The sequence below is a fragment of the Sapajus apella genome, unplaced genomic scaffold (assembly GCF_009761245.1).
Source record: "Sapajus apella isolate SASKATOON/1434 unplaced genomic scaffold, GSC_monkey_1.0 scaffold85, whole genome shotgun sequence".
Lineage (NCBI taxonomy): Eukaryota > Metazoa > Chordata > Mammalia > Primates > Cebidae > Sapajus > Sapajus apella.
In genome coordinates, this window is record NW_022437025.1 from 8,138,917 (window position 1) to 8,156,628 (window position 17,712).

Genomic DNA, 17,712 nt, shown 5'->3' on the forward strand with positions numbered 1-17,712 from the left:
CTGCTCAAGGTGAGTCCTTGCAGTCAAAGGTCAAGGGGGTCTCGCCTTCGCGTCCCCCGCAGTGAGGGCTCAGTGAGGGAGCCACCAGAAGGGAAGGAGCCTCCCAGCTTCCCGGTCCTTATGCTGCCGGAGCCCACAAGCCCCAAACAGGCATAGGAGAGCTCGCTGAGCTCTCCGCGCTGCTAAACCCTCCAAGCTTTGCCGGGAGAAGGGAGTGCCCGTGAGCTCCTTGCCGGGTCCCTCCTCCTCTAGGCGCGCCGGCTTAGGCCGGAACCGTTTTCCTCCCGCCGCGGTAGCCAGGCGCAGGCCGGAACCTTTCTTCTCGCGTCGCCGTTGCCGGGGGAAGGCGTGCGGGGCAGGACCAGTCCTCTAGCTGCCGGGTTAGCGCCGCCGTCGCCGGCTGCTGACGTGGGCGGGTCCCGTTTGGGGCTACGGGTGCGGGTCGCTATGGCGGTGGATATCACGCTGCTATTCCGGGCCAGCGTCAAGACTGTAAAGACGCGGAACAAGGCGCTGGGAGTGGCAGTGGGCGGCGGGGTCGATGGCAGCCGGGATGAGCTGTTCCGCCGGAGCCCCCGGCCCAAGGGCGACTTCTCCAGCCGGGCCCGCGAAGTGGTAAGCTGGTTGCTATGGAAACGGCGGCTTGAGGAGGGGACAGACCTGCGACAGGGACCCCGGTCGCCAAACCAGACCCCGTCCCGTAAGCATTGTGTGAAGAGGGTGGCCCCAAGGAGGACAGTAGAGTTGGCCTCAGCCAACAGCTTCTGGGTGAAGGAACAGCCTTATTTTGAGGAAGGGGGACGCATATTGGGGAACGGATTTCTCCTTCGGCGGCGGGGTTTAGGGGGCGAAGAAGGAGACGCTCAGAAATCTCTATCTGGAAAGTGCATGGGCGGCTTTTGAGGTCATGAGATCGCCGTCACTACAGACTTGCACTCAGGGGAAGCTTCCTCACAGTCCTTCGCTTCCTGTTGAAGCACTGACTACACTGTATTTGCCTGTTCTGTTTGCTTGCCTGCCTCCCACCCCCAGTTGAGATTAAAACCGTATTAAACCGAACTCTTTCTTCACTTTCTCTCCGCAGTAAGTAGGACTCAGTTCCACTTGAGACAGGTTTAGGATAATCTTTCACAAACAGTGTTAAGTCATCTCAACTATTTTCTGTTTCGTGGACAGAGCAGGTGTTCCTTCATCTCCCTGGGAATAGGAACCTTTTCGTTAAGGAAGGGACAGTGTTGTTTTCATCTCAGAATGCATGACTTATACAGCATTGCTTTGTAAATGTTTGTTGAATGAATGAATGAACAAATGGCTGTCTTTCCCACGAGACAGAAAACTGCACAACAGGAGAGATGTTTGTCTTGTTCCCTATTGTATATGTGACAGCAAGGGGGGATCTAGTTTTTGTGGGGCCTAAAGTATATAATTCTGTCTCCTCTTTTTAAGAAATAAAAACCGCCAAGAAAGATTGAGAGCTTTGAAAGTTTGAAGTGAGGGACCGTGAAGCTTAAGCTTCATTAACTTCACACTAAATCTACCTCTGCTTGGCATACACTTAGCACTGTATAGACATTCAGATATATTTTTGAATGAATGTATGCATGTGTGCATTAATGACAGTTAGCCAAGGATACTTAAACCTCAGAAAGGGGATTGGACCAGATGAATACACTCACCCCATTGATGAACATCTATGAAGCACTTACCTTCCGACCAGCCTCGTGTTAGAGTAACAGGATGTAAAAGGAGTGGTGGAGGATACGGACATAGAAATAAAACAAGTCCCGTAAAGCCCTGTAAGTGTTGTGTAGGGCACAAAGAAGAATGTGGTCAGTTCTACCTGAGGATCAGAAAAGGGTTTATAGAGGCGATGATGCCTAAAACAAATCTTGAAAGAGGATTAGTTGGTTTCAGTGCAGACAAGGTGGGGAAGGGCATCTCAGGCTAAGAGCATAGTGTGCACTAAGGTGTGGAGGTAGGTAATTGTTTGACATAAGTTGGTTCATAAACATTTGAGTGGGACTGGAATGTGGGACTTCTCTTAAAAATTGGAACAGAGTGGCAGCAGGGGGAGATCTTGAAGGGCTTTGTATATCACTGCAGAGTTTGAATTTGGCCTTGTAGGTGGTCAGATGTTATATGATAGAGAAAGCACCAGAGATCAAGCGAGCCAAGAGACCAGGTTGTTGTCTGAACCATGCAACTATTAGCTACATGATTTCATTAAGCAAGTTTTAAGACCTCATTTTATTTACCTGTGAATGGTCCTTTTCTTCCTCCTCCTCCTTTTAAAAAAACTACCTTGATCCTCTCTATATAACACATCAGAGTGGGAGCTTCCTAGGTTGAAATGAGAGGAAGAGAAACAGGACATTCTCCCTCCCTATACTCCCAGTTTGTCCCAAGCACTTCCTGAGGTTCCTTTTGTAGAACTGTGGTATAATATAACAGTATTGTCTTTTGAAGGGCCCCTTCTAACTCTGAAACCACTGATTTATTAGCACTGTGCTAATTTTGAGTCCTGCTCAAGGAAAGGGGGGATTTGGGAATTGGAGAGACTAGAGGCAACAGTTGGGTTGGCAAGCCCTTTGGAGAGCCCTGTCATCACTTCCACCTCTCCCTGAGTGGTGAAATGTGTTTTAGGCTTTTGAGTTTATGGGCCTCAGGGACAGTAACAGTAACAGTCCCTTAGTGTGCTGAGTTCCCTGTCACTAGAAGTAATTAAACAGAGTGATGACTGCTTTTTAGAGATGTTTGAGAAGAACTTTGTCCATATGTCACAGGGTTGGACCACATGACAGTGAAACTTCCAATTCTGTTATGTATTGATGTGGGTAGGTGTCACATCACCTTAAGTGAGTGTATGGGCTATGTTGTTCAGGGACACGGTCCCCCTGACCTGGAGGAAACATACATTCTTTTAAGCAATTTTGATTTTGTTGTCATTGCTTTGTGTGTTATCTCCTATACTTGCAACCATTTCCCACTCCCCATCTTTTCTTGTGGAAAGTTTAACTAGAAGAACTATTGATGGATGTCCTGTGCTTTTACTACAGTTAGATGTGTCAAAAGTTTGGCTGTTATTTTGTTTGGCCTGGATTCCTTATACAGAAAAGTCTGGTCAATACCAGAAGCACATATTCTGATTCAGGTTTAGCCCTGATTGTCAGACCCTAAGTAGTAAGATACAGTATGCCTGTTAATAAGTGCCTTCCTCGAAGCATTTGCTGTCACTTCTAGGATGCATTTTGTCTGGCTCAATTTCTGTTCTTCCATTCCATTCCTCAAATATATGCCTGGTGCCAGATTTCCATCTCACCGAATTGTCGTAAAGGCTATATTAAGTTTAATAAAATTGCATTGAAACTAAATCTTCCTCCCCACCTCCCACCAACAGGCTGCTTTCTTCTGCATCATTCTTTTAAACATTTAACTTTTATGCTCAGTTTTGCTAAATTTGTGTATACTCAAATGCATGTCTACCCATTAAATTACAAATGGAGAGTAACAACTTTTCAGATTATTTGGGAGAGGAACTTATATTATTTGAACAACTCCAAATAATAATGAATATGTCACTCTACAATGGGAATTTGATTAGTTAACTCATTTGAAGTGTGGGACTAATGAGGACTGTGGGATTGGAAAGAGACCTGGGCTTTGGGTTCAAATCTGGCTTCTTGTACTTAGAAATGGGTGAACTTGGGCAAGCCTGACTCTCATTTTCCATTTCTATAAAATAGACATGATAATACCCTACTTAACTCACAAGCTAAGTTGGGTAGCTTGTGAGTTACCCTACTCACATAGTCTATATATATATATATATATATATATATATATATATATATTTTAAGGAACCAGACTGATTATTATTGTTCCGCTCAACTACCTCCCCTCTCCTCATGTAGGCCATTTAGACATGTTTCTTTAGTGGCACCAAGCTATATTTTCCAAACCACTTAGCTTTCTTGCACTTCCATTCCTTGCTTGTAAAGGGAGCCAAGTTAAGTGCATGAGGAATGAGTGAAAATCCTGTACAGGTGCTGACGAATCAGTGGTGCTGCAGAGTACTGTCTGCGTTTGTAAAAGAGAGTGACATTTCTTTGTCAATGTGAAACTCTTTCAGTGATGGCAGATGTGTGGCAGGTATGCAGCTGTTACTTTCTCTTCTTCCCTGTGATCATGGAAGCCAATGCTAATTTCTTAGTGGATCCCTATAGCTCAGAATCCTTTACAACATTGTGCCCCAGGAGCCATTACCAATTCAAGTTGAAATCTGCGTGGCATATAGTAAAAGTAGAATCTGTATGCTTAGAGCAGACCCATTTTTTTTTTTTTTAGGCACTCAAAAGGACCTCGAGTTCATTTTATTAATAGGTAAGAAATCTAACACCCAAATAAATGAAATGACTTGCCCAGAGTCATGGCAGTTGAGGTCATAGGACAGAGCCAGAAGTAGAAGCCAGGTCCTTTGACCTGGTTTAATGCTGCTCTCTCCCTCCCCCCTACATCCTCCTATAATTTTAAAACCAGAATTCCCTTGGTTTCTGAATAGCGGTGAGTTTCTTCTTCTTGAGTTAATTCTGCATATTGAATGGAACTTGGGGCAGAAAGACATGGATTTGAATGCCTCTTACCTGCTATATGAAATCAGGGAAGTTACCTAATTTCAGTTGCCTTATTTATTCACTCTATTTAGTCTGAAATAGAGTGAGTAATGGCAATCTTATAAAGTTGTTAGATGAAATAAGAAAAGGTGTGCAGGTGCCTGCATGAGTCTGAGTTCTTTTGGTTGCAAGTGATGGTAACCTAATGTAAACTAATCTGAACAAAGTGGAAATGCCTTAGCTCATGTAACTGGGAAATCCAGGGATAGAACTTCTTTCTCTAGCTCTTATCCATAAAGCCCCAGGAAAGCACTCTAATTGGTTCTGCTTGATCCTAAGCTCTCTCTTACAGTAGTCATTATGGCCAGAGGGATGTTTCTTAATTGTTCAGGTCTATGTCCACCTCAGTCTGTGGTTAGTAAGTGGCTTGGATACTATGTAACCCCACCAGAACCATGGAAAAGGCAGTGCTGTGTCTGGGAGTGGGAATTCAAGGAATGTTGGGCAAACAAAAGCAACAGAAACATCCCTCACAGTGCCTCGGACAGTGCCTGATGTGCCTTCACCTTGCCTGCCTGGCTGTCTTCAACACTGTGGGGAGTAAGAAACTAGAAATGCAGGAGTTTATTATTTATTTTCATTTATTTTTTTGAGACGGAGTCTCGCTTTGTCACCCAGACTGGAGTGCAGTAGTATGATCTCAGCTCATTGCAACCTCCTCCTCCCCGGTTCAAGTGATTCTCCTGCCTCAGCCTCCCTAGTAGCTGGGACTACAGGTACCTGTCACCACACCTGGCCAATTTTTGTATTTTTAGTAGAGACGGGGTTTCACCATGTTGGCCAGGATGGTCTCCATCTCCTGACCTTCTGATCTACCCGCCTTGGGCTCCCAAAGTGTTGGGATTACAGGTGTGAGCCACCGCGCCCAGCCGAAATGCAGGAGTTTACAATGACAGGTTCTAGGGTGAGAATAGGCCTGGAGATGCCTTATAGTGGCATAGTGGCAGCTATTCTGTTCTCTTACTGACTTATAGAGGTTACAGGGGTCAGGGGAAGCTACCACACAGGTAACCAAGAAGCCTGTAAGCAGCGAACTGCTGTGCAGAGGCAGCAGGGGCTCCTGAAGAGCACTGGACAGGAAAGCAGGAACCTGTGTTCTAGCCCCAGGTCTACCAGTAAGTGGGCTGCTCACATCATCTCTGTGGGTCTCAGTTTCCACATTAGTAAAACTGAGAGCTTGGACTAGATAACTGCAGAGATTTCTTGTAGAATAAAGACATTTTTATTCTAAATAAGGTAATAGTGATCCTGAATAGCTGGGAACTATTTTCAGATAGGCATGCAGATGAGATTTTGTTCTTCTTAACAATACATTCTTTTGTGGAAGCTAAACTAACTAACTTCCTTCCTTCCTTCCTTTTCTTTCCTTTTCTTTCCTTTCTTGATGGAGTCTTGCCCTGTCACCCAGGCTGGAGTGCAATGGCGCAATCTCAGCTCACTGCAACATCCACCTTGTGGGTTCAAACGATTCTCCTGCCTCAGGCTCCTGAGTAGTTGAGATTACAAGTGCCCATCACCACACCCAACTAATTTTTGTATTTTTGGGGTTTCACCATGTTAGCCAGGCTGGTCTCTAACTCCTGACCTTGTGATCCGCCTGCCTCGGCCTCCCAAAGTGCTGGGATTACAGGCGTGAGCCACAGTGCCCGGCTGTTTACTTATTTTTAAGAATTGATTATCTTGAGCTTTTGGCCGAAATTCAAAGTTCTTGGAGTGGCCCAAAGCCAGGTGATCTGGTCCTGTTACCTCTCTGGCGTCATCTCCCCTCCCTCTCCTTTTGCTCACTCCACTCTAGCAACTCTGGCCTCTGATTTTCTCACATGCACCAGGCACATTCTCCCCTTAGAACCTTTGTATCTGTTGTTCCCTCTACCTGCGACACTTTTCTCCCAGATTCCATATGGCTTGATCTCTCAGTTCCTCAGGTCTCTGGCTAAATGTTGCCTCTGTGAGGCCTTCCTTGACTGCCCTGTGTAAAGTGGCATCCTTTTTCTGTCCCTTCCCCTAGCATATCATATATCCATTTATTTATTGTCTAGTAGAATAAATACTTCCTAAAAATGAAGAACTTTGTGTTGGTAGCACTAAATCTGTAGCTTCTAGAACAGTGTAGGGATGCAGGTGCTTAATACATACTTCTTCAATTAATGAATAATTGTTAATCTACTGTGTCTTTCTCAGTTTTTGGAATAGGTGATCTCTGTCCAAGGCTCACTGCAGTTCTAAAGCTGTGTGGTCTTCACATGATTCTTGAATATTACCTGATGCACATTTATACTTGGTCAAGTATTAGGAGTAAACATTCAGTAATAGTACCTTTTATTTTATTACTAAGATTCAGTTCCTCCCTCAAGAAGTTACACTCTAGTGGAAAAGCAGACACAGGAAGTGCAACAAGTCAGGTATGATTGACAACTGTAACTTTTTTAGCATTGATTCCCCAGGTCCTCCTTGATTTCCTTTTCTGAAGCAGTATTGACTTTGTGTACCAGTGTTGGGTCCCAAAGTTGAGCTGGGACCACCGGGATTATAAATTTTATCCAAGGATTGAGTATAATCGTAGTTAGGGGATTTCAGTTGAGAGAGCATTTCAAAGAAGCAGTATCAGGGAACAGATACAATGAGTCTATGAGAGGCAGGAAGGACAGGAGATAGGGCCAAACCATACGAAAGTAGGATCGGGAAACAGTGGAGGTTTAGAATGCAAGCTGTGAACAGAGCATAAATGTGCTGAGTCCTATAGATTTCTTTTTATATATGGCAGGAACCCTTTAGCTCATGAAATAAGGAGCAGCTTTGGTAAAAGCTGGATGAGAGGTTTGGGGAGAGAGGTTCATTCACCAGCCTGCCCTTCTGCTCCCTTCCCCCTCTCCTCAAGGAACTCCTAGAAACCAACCAGAGGGCCCAGAGACACACAGTTTAAAAACCACTGCCTTAATGCTCTCCAAGGCCCCTTTTAGCTTCATGATGCTGTGCTTTTATGAATTGCAGTAACTGAGCGTATACTGTAGGGAGAACTCAGCACTGCAGAATTTTCATGAGATTGTGAGTCCTTTGTATGGATTACACTTCTGAATTTTGCCAAAGACTTAGAAGGACTGCAAGTTTTAAAATATATTTATCCAATAATTGATTTATACCTTCACCCAATAAATAGTGAACATCTCGTGTGTCAGGCATTGTGGGGCCATAAAAAAACTCAGGCATATGTCCCTGTTCTTTGAAAATATTGGTAAAGGATACCTAAATCTCTTTGGGGGAGAATCTGTGGAGACCTCAGAAAGTGATCATCAAACTGGGCCTTGAAGGAGAAAAACCATTCCACCAGACGTAGGTAGAAAGGGTGGATGTGAGCAAAGGCAGTCGCACACAACAGCAGGGGAATGTGGGGGCCAGAGGCAAGACTGGTGTGACTAGAGCCCTTTTCTGGAGGAGGCCTGGGTGAGGGTCAGAGTGTCAGGGGATGAGGTTGTGCCGGAATGGGTTACAGCAGGGGTCCATAAACTGGCCCACAGGCCAAATCTGGCCCACTGCCTATTTTTGTAAATAAAGTTTTATTGGAATGAGTCATGTTCATCTGTTTAAATATCGGCCAAGGGTGCATTCATGCTACAGCAGCAGAATTACAGCCTGCAAAGTTCTGCAAAACCTAAAATATTTACTGTCTGACCCTTTAGAGAAAAAGTTTGCCAACTGTTAGATGAGAGCATTGTTAGTGGTGCTGAACAGTTTGTATTTTATGCTCTGGGCTATGCAGCAGAGGCATGAAAGGATCGTGTTTGTATTTTAAAATGATCCACAGTGTTGATGATGGGTTTGGAATGTAACAAGACTGACATCGAGAGCTAAGTAGGATGCTGTTCTAGTAATTCAGGTGAAACTGAAGAGCCAGTGACAGTAGGGTTGGATGGGAGAAAATAGATGAAGTGGGTATTTAATATTTAGTAGGTAGACTCCACAAACTTAGTAAAAGTTATTAACTAACTAGTAGAAATAGAAAGAGGAGGAGGTGGAATAATTCCCAGCTTTCTGGTTAGAAAAATTAAATGGAAGACGATTACAATAACAGCGTTTTCAGGGTTAAAGTTCATGCCAGTTATTCATGCCTTCTTCTCAATTCTAAATAGTTGAGAACAGATTCAAGGACCCCAGTGGACACTGGAGTTTTATTAAGACAACATGTGGTAAATAACTCCCCAGTGGCAGTGCTTCCTGATAAACCTGGAACATAGTTGCAACTCAGTGGGATCCTTCAGCTTTGCCATATTTAGACCTTGGAGACAGTTGAGTACAAAATAGATACTCAGTGCATATGTACCTATGCCCAGCCAGTGGTATGGAGATTGAAACCTTTCTCACCAATAGGACAAACACTAGGCTAGGCCTTATGGTAGCAAGAAGTACAAGGGGATAGAGACTCAGGAGGGCCCATGTAGATACCAGGATCTCTTCTGTTATTCTCAGTTCTGCTTTCTTTATTTTTGAATGAAACTCATCTTGGGGGTAGTGATTACATCACGTGTTACAGAAGCATGATTCTCAGGGGTAGTTCGGTTCATTTTTTCCTACATTCCAAGAAGAATCCAGAGTATGTCAAAGAGTCCCCTCTTCCTCACCTTCGAGTTGGCAGTTGATCAGCCATTATGGGTACTAGGGTAGGGCTACAGAAACATGTCCTCTCAGTGTGACATTTTAGTGAATTCTTCCCATCAGGGGCTGGATTCATTTTGTAGGCTCAAGAACCGGATTTATCCACATATTGAGGCTAGAACCATCTGTCAGGGCAGATGTCAGTCAAGCTCACATCAACTTGTGTATAAGTCAGAATACCAGTTAATTAATTAATGTGCAGAAGGATACAAATTTTGGAAACTCAATCATTTTTGAGTTTCTTCTATAGGTCAGGAATTCTGTTAAGGACTTTATGTACCCAATCTTATTTACTTTTTCTCTTTTTCAGGGGATAGAAATATATTATTAAGTGATTTTATAATATTGATTGTGTTATGAATAATGTGATGAATTCATGTAAAGTTGGTTTGAGGTCTCTTACTGTCTGGCAATCCATGTTGGCTCCCTCTGGTGGGTAAAGTGTCAGTGATGTCTGCAAATGTTAATTACAGCTTATGGCATGAAAACTGTTTTATGTTTAAAACATCTTAGATTTAAAATTGACTTAAAAATAGGCACCTTCAAAACTCCTCTAAAAGAAAGTGAGTAAACCAGTGGAATGAAAGTATGATATGTTGAATTAACCCAATAACTCAGATACGGAAAGCTTGCAGCACAGTTGAAATTTTAAACTCGGTAATACTTTTTTGTTTCTTACAGACTTTCAGATTCTCGGTCTATGAATAATAAAGTTTGCCAGCTTCTGCTTATCACCATCTAACATATGTCTGTTTGTTAAAATGTTCTTATCATGGAATTTGTAAGCTGTATTTAACCAAGAGAGAGAATCTTTCATTTCACAATATCGTAACATTTCTAATTTATAGTCAAATGATAAGAAAACTCTGGTGAAATGAACACTTGCCTTTTGTTGGATATTTTCTCCAGCAGTAAATTCTGTAGTCTTAAGAGAAGTAACAGGCCACAGCATATCTTAACTCACAGGAATTGAGAAAGGAATTAAAAAGTATAAGTTTTGAATTATAAATATTTTTGGCCTTTGCCAGTGATTTACTATGTGATTTTGGAGAACTCACCTAACCTCTCTGGCTGTCACTCTTCTGATTTTTTTAATGAGAGGTTTTGACTAGGTGATCCTAAGGACCTTTTCAATAAGATGGTTGCATGACTCAGTACACTTTTCCCAGAAGTCCCTGGATATATTTTAAAATACTTTTGCAATGATAACTGCCCATTACCTTGTGATATTTTCCTGGAGTCTCCGAAAGAGTTAGGTGATTTTTTCCCCCAAAGTTAGCATTTGATATGCTTCCACAAATGTATTTGATTTAAAAGTGATTATATAATTTTATAATGGACTTTTATCAGAAGGGCACATTTTTGAAGTTGGCTATTTTAAAATCTGATTATAAAATTAGTAAGTGCTCATTAAACAGAATAAAGAAGAAAATAGTTCACATTTAGTACTACTGTCAGAAAATAGCCATTGTTAAAATCCTGGTTAACTTTCCAGACATTTTTTCCTATTAAATAAAATCAGGATTTTTTTTTTTTACAATACTGGTTATGTAATCGCTCTCTACATGTCCCCCTCTTTCTTGGGGATGTGGAGAGGGGTTACATAACAGTATTGTAGAAAACAATATATTTTGGAAATTTTTAAATATCGGTATATATTGCTCTTACCATCAGTTTATTTGGCTGCACAGCTATTAAAAATAGTAACAAATAATTGATTTACCCGAACCCCTATTGAAAGCTCTTTAGGCTGCTTCTAGTTTATTAGTATTTTAAGTAAACACAGTATTTTTTTACGAAATTTTTTTCAAATTTATCATAGCCTCTTAAAAAGACACAAAAATATAGTTTGTTTTCTGTTTAATATTTTCTCGAATGTAAAAATTTGAATGTCCTAATGTTGATAAAAGGAAAATTATTGCTAAATTATTTGAAAATATTAAATGTTTTAGAATTTATTATCAGTGCTGGATGAGTATAAAAAAGGCATGTAATTAGAGGCAGACTAGTTAGGAAAGCTTTGACATGGAGCAGAGCCCTGAAGAGCAAGTGAAATGGATGGATAGTGAACATGAGCCTCGTGTGCTCAGTGACAGTAAGGAAACCAGCCTAACAAGGCCAGTGGGGGCTTCTTACTCAGCAGTGTGAAATCGCAGAGGGGCTTTATGGCCTGATTGCAGAGGCCTCGAGAGCCTTTGTGTAACATTAGTGGGCAAATGTCAGTGGTGATCCTGTATCTAATTAATAATGACCATTTAAAATATAATGAAACATTTATAGTAGCAACAAGAAGAGTTTCTAGTAATAACCTTAAAAAGAAATGTAAATGACCTAGTTGAAGCAAACTGCAAAATTTCGTAGACAGATATAGAAGATTTCAATAAATAGAAGTACATATTGTATACATGGAAGGGAAGAAAAAGTGTTGTCAACACATCAGTTATTACTTTAGTGCTTGATTTGGCAGCACGTATACTAAAACATTTTAACACCAAAAAATAATATATGCATGTATGAATTTTTTAGTGAAACCCATTAGTCCAGGGGTGTGTGTGTGTGTGTGTGTGTGTGTGTGTGTGTGTGTGTGTAAATTTTATCCATGCTAAAGGATGTGTTGTAAATCAGTAAGAAAAGGAAGATTTATTCAGTGATTTGGAATAATTGGTTAGCACTTTAGGAAAAAAAATAAATTTTTAGTTTCTTGTCTCATACATGCATTAAAATAAATTTCTAGGTGGACTATATTTAATTGTAAAAACAAAACTGAAGAAAATGAAGATGAATGTTGACATACTTTGTAGAACTGGGAAGTCTTTCTGAGTTTAAAAGTTTGGCCGGGTATGGTGCTTCAAGCCTGTAATCCCAGAACTTTGGGAGGCCGCGGTGGGTGGATCACTTGAGTTTAGGAATTTGAGACCAGCTTGGGCAACATGGCAGTATCTCATTGCTACAAAAAAAAAAAAACAAAAACTAGCCTGCCGCAGTGGCACACACCTGTAATCTCAGCTAACTGGGAGGCTGAGGTGGGAGGATTGCTTGAACCCAGGAGGGAGAGTTGCAGTGAGCCAAGATTGTGCCATTGCACTCCAGCTAAGAAAGAAACCAAAGTTTGCAGCAGCAGCAATCTCTTTTTTTTCTTTTTTTTTTCACAAAGCCTTAGAAATGTTCACAGAACAGCAGCTGCCTTAATAACATAATAATGATAATAATGATTTTGATGATGGTAGTGATGGCAGCTGTCACAAGTGCTTTACATAGAGACACTACAGCATTATGGCCAAGTATGGAGAAATTATTAGGTAAATGTGGCATATTGAAGAGTATGTCATGACATGAGAATTATTATATAATTAATATGTGCTTACATTATTATCTTAGCTTAAAAAAATAACTACCCAAACCAATTACAATTAAAACTATGTATGCAAACCCAGAAAACTCTAGGCATGGAAGTAATGACTGGAAGAGAATACACCAAAATGTTAACCATGGCTATTTCTGAATGATGGGACTTGGGTGATTTATTTTTCTGCTTCTATCATCCAGAATTTCTTTAATGACCATATTTACTTTTGAAATGAAAAGCAAAACAGAACAAGTAAAACTCCTGGCAGATGAGTTTTTATTTGCAGTGGTAGGAAATGGAGAATTAATAGCTTTTGATTAGAAAGCTGCTATGAGTAAGCAATATCTAATTCTATATTAAATGTGCAGTGGAGGGATGGGGGTTATTTAAAGGAAGTCTGTGGTAAAATCTTTTGTAAAGGGAGTAATTTTCCTGTAACTCAGCTGGATTTCCCATACAGACTTTCTTAACCTATGTGACAAAATCATCCACAAATGTTGCATTGATGTCTTAGCTTTCTGGTTGCTATTCTAAAACATAATAAATGATGATAATGGCCGCCACTTGTTGAGCACCTACTCTACCTGGCCCTGTGTTAAAAAAGCTTTATAAGTTATTTGACTATCCTTTCAAGTTAGTATCCTTTTTTCATGAAGCAACTGAGGTTCAGAAGGTTAAGCTCTCTCCCAAGATGACGTCCCTGGTGCTGTGAGATGAGTAGTCATGGCACATGCGTGCTGTGCCCCTTGGGTTGCCTGCCACCTCCCCAGCTCTTGGGCAGGCACAGGTATGCTGTGGCAAGTGTGTCCCAGCCTGGGAGCTGTGCTCCACTTGGCATTCCACAGACCAAGCCTCTGAGGATTTGCTCCTTAGTGTGTTGTCACATCATCTACTCTCTTTAGGAGCATATTTTGGTGCATACATTATACATTTGAAAGTGCATGACTAGCTTTTGGGGAAATACAGCTGCTTCTAAACCAAACTTTTTCTTTTAATCAGCAATTACCTTGTAACCATGCATTTCTTAAAGGTAAGTGTTGAGGTATGCTTTTGGGGAAAAGGGAAAAAGATTTGTGGTTTTAATTAGTAAAATCATTGAGAAGGAAGGAGACCCAACTTATGGATTATAGACATTTGAAAAGGTATAATTCCTTTTTCTGTTGTTGGGATGCCAGTTTTTAATTTTATTTGTTCATTAAACAGTCAGTTCCGTGGAGATCTCTGGAACTGAAATGACTTTTTAGAGTTGCCCAGTTGAGGCAAAGGGCCAGGGCTTTTTAGCCACTGCCATGGCCAGCCATTGTCTGTGGTCTTCTCCCAGGGAACAGCCCTGGAGTTGGGTGAGGCACCTTCCTACTGCTTGAGACACACTTGGCTGCGAGCCAGCAGCAGGCAGTTCTCCCAACAGCTGGGGTAAAGGGGCCTTGATCCTAAAGGCCCAGTTTAGCCACACAACCTGTATTAGTTCATTTTCTGCATCGCCATAAATACCTGGAGATGGGTAATTTATAAAGAAAAGAGGTTAATTTTGGCTCATGATTCTGTAGACTGTACAAGAAGCATGGCATTGGCATCTGCTTCTGTGAAGCCTCAGGAAGCTCACAATCATGGCAGGAGGTGAAGGGGGAGCAGGAGTGTCACATGGTGAGAGAGAGCAAGAAGAGAGAAGGGGGAGGTCCCAGGCCCTTTTAAACAACCAGATCTTGTGTGAACCGAGTGAGAACTCACTTATCATCAAGGGGGCAGCGCTGAGCCATTCGTGAAGGATCAACCCCCATGATCCATCACCTCCTAGCAGGCCCCACCCCCAGTATTGGGGATCACATCTACAGGATGATCTTTATGGGCTGCATAGGGGCTTTCCTTGCCCTATAGCTTCTGAGAGGGTCAACTAATGGGAGGCCCCAGCAGGAGATGGGAGGGCTGGAAAAGAGTAAGTGGCTTGGGAACTGGGTTGAAGCTTTGTATCCACAGCCCAGGACTCAGGTTAGATGTCTGCCCTCCAGGTCCAGAATTTTTCCCTTGTGTATGTCAAGCATCCTGGGGGTTAGGATGGATTTAGCCAGTAGGCTAGTACCAGCCAGCAATGGACAGGGCAGCATTGCAGCCTCACTCAGGGTGACACTGAAAGACAGTGACAAAGGAAAGACTTCCCCGTGCCCACTTGGGGCAAATCATCACTGCCTTTTAATTTAAGGTATACACACACACACACACACACACACACACACACACACACACACATAATTTTGTTTTCTTTCCCTCTCTTCCTTAGGCTCAGCATTACAGTGGGAAAAGTCAAATATTTTAGGCTCACACAGATTTTTCTCTCAGTGTGGCAATTCATACTTTCCCTCCAAATATGACCTGGTAAATGACTCTGGCATGTTGTCTGTAAATCTGAACTGAAATGGAATCTGTAACCCATTATCAGATTCTGAATCAAGCTGCCTTCTCCTTCTGCAGTTGTTGTTTCAGTGGAAATGTGTGTTTTTATTCTGTCAGTGGACAGTTTGTATACCTAAAATTAAAAGGGAATTATATAATGAATACTTGATGTAAAAGAAGCTAGTTAAATACTTCAACTTCAAGGGTTTCTATGAAAGTAATAAGGAAATTACATTTAATTTTAACTGGTAGAAAGATTTTTAAAATGTTATTGCTATTAAGCATTTATTACCCACACTTAACCCTTTTTTGGCAAGTGAATTCCCAAAGCACAATTCATCTTTATACAAGTGGAAAGGAAGTATTCTTGCAAAATACGTAGTTTGATGTCTTCTTCCTCACTGTGGAGAGAAGCATATTTTTCCAAAGAATAGAATGTGATGGTTGATTGGAAACTTTTGGAGTTACCAGCTAGCTCTACCTCTTGAAATAAGAATATATATATAAATGGGTCCCCAGATGAAGGCGTCGTGGGGTATTTTACAGCCCTAATTGACTCCAGACACGGAGGCAGTGATTTGTAAGCAAGCAATGACAAGAGGAAGTTAAATCAAAATTAAATTAAGAAAAGGATGAAAAAAGAAGAGCTATCAAGGAGAGGTGATGAATTTTTTTAAAGCTTCTAAACACTTATCTGTTGGTAAATGATTGAAAATCTGTGAATATATTTCACTTATGTTAAAAGATGAAATCTGGAAACATTTCAGTCCTAAAAAAAAGACCTTACTTCTACTTCTCTTAGAAGTCTTTTTTTTTTTTTTTTTTTTTTTTTTTTAAGAGATAGAGCCTCACTGTGTTGCCCAGGCTGGTCTCAAACTCTTGGGCTCAAGCATCCTTCTCCCTAAGCCTCCTGAGTAGCTGGGATTATGCATGCATACCACCATGCCTGGCTTCAGAAGTCTTTTAAAATATTCATTACTTGGTACAGTTCAACCAATATAGTCATATTTGCTTTTATACTTTTCCATTGAGTCAACTGCAATAAAAATCAGTATCTCCCATGGTGCACATGAAGTGATATAGAGGATTGGTTTTCCTGTTTACATTTTGACATTTTGTTGTTCCAGCTTGTATAAATAAAAATCTAAGAATTAGAGCTCACCAGACAGCTTCTCCACCCTGACTGCCATTTTTGCAGTTACATCAGTCATTTTCCCTTTTCCTGTCCTCCTCTACCCAGTTAATTATCAAGCCCAAGAAGATAGACACTGGGTTCCACTCCCCTCACAGCACAGAGCACAGTTCAGTACACAATATTTGGAAATAAATTAAGTGAATAAGCACCTGCTCATTTTCTCTGTCTCATCCATTCTGCTGCTACCAGTGGGGGTTCGGACCCCTATCATCTTGTGCCTGAGCTGACACAGTAATGATGAGCCCCAGTCCCTCTCCAAACTAACCCACTGTGCGGAAAATGTTGCTTTCATCAGTACTTTGGCTCAGAAGTGCTCAGTAAGTACTGCTCATTCTCCATGTAAGGAATTCTCAGATACTCGGTCTTTGTAAAGCTGGCCTACCCACATTTCCAGTGTTAAACTCCACACTTCCTCCGTCATTCCACCAGCTTTCACCACATTGCTCTGTTAGCAATCCCCTCCGCTTCTTGCCTCCTTCTTTGGCTCCTGCTGTTTCTCTTGCCTGGACTGCTTGCTCTCCTTCACTTTCTCAAATTCTGTTGATCTTGAAAGATACATTCTAGCCTATGCTAGTCACCTTCTGAATTGAAAGCAGTTGGTGCCTGTATTCCTTACTATAGAAATATCTATGGCCTGTGACATCTCTTGCCTTATTATTTTGTGTTTTTGTTTAATAATAACATTGTCACTTCACTATCCAGCTGCTATTGTGTTGTCTCCAATGATATGGTTTATTTTGGGGCTTATTTCGGGCATGGGGGATGGAAAGGAGAGAGCAGGACTCTATTTTCATGCTGCTTTGTATTTAGCACAGTGTCTCTTGTCCCCAGTAATACAGCCTTTAGACAGAATAGACACCGTATCTTTTTCTTCTTTGTATTCCCAGCACTTGCAGAGCATCTGGCCCATAGTGGTGATTCATACGTGGCATTTGAATAAATGAACAGAAGGCACACCTTAAATATTTGTTTAGTAGTTTTACCCCCAAACTAAAAGAATCAACATAGGTAATTTTCCATCTTTTAAGAGCCATAAAATCCAGTTTTCCATTTAGCTTTTTTCATCATTAACAGTTCTCCCTCAAGCACTTCTCCTTTTCCTGCCTTCAGCTTCATACTGAAATTTAAATCAATTTCCTCTCATTCTTTTCTCTGTGAAATTGGAGAACAGCTGTTTAGTCACCTCCTTATAAATAACCCTTCAATGAGTTAAATTGCCTCTAGGATTTGCTTTCTCCAGATTAAATTATCCCAAAGCCTTTTCTTTTTTATCATAAAGCCCTTTTCAAAAAGAAACATTCATTATTCTTTTTATTTCTTTTTCTAGCTCTTTATAAAACTTTATTCTTGTCATAAATGTACCACAGGATACCCCTATATAGGCCTGACTGATGCTGTCTGGAGTGGAAAGGTTTCTTTTCACATCTGGAATCTCATTCTCCTCTTTGTGTTTTAGAGTATCT

General features: G+C 41.3%; 1 protein-coding gene across 3 annotated transcripts in view; it reads left to right on the forward strand.

The window, feature by feature from the left end:
• The first annotated feature begins 350 nt into the window (after positions 1 to 350).
• The window catches only part of STX18 (syntaxin 18), a 118,075-nt gene continuing 100,713 nt past the window's right edge, over positions 351 to 17,712 (forward strand). For all 3 annotated transcript variants that reach the window (XM_032254184.1, XM_032254181.1, XM_032254182.1), the window contains exon 1: positions 351 to 615. In XM_032254184.1, coding sequence (XP_032110075.1) covers positions 448 to 615 — 168 coding nt within the window. In that variant the 5' untranslated portion in view covers positions 351 to 447. The remainder of the gene's footprint in view (positions 616 to 17,712) is intronic.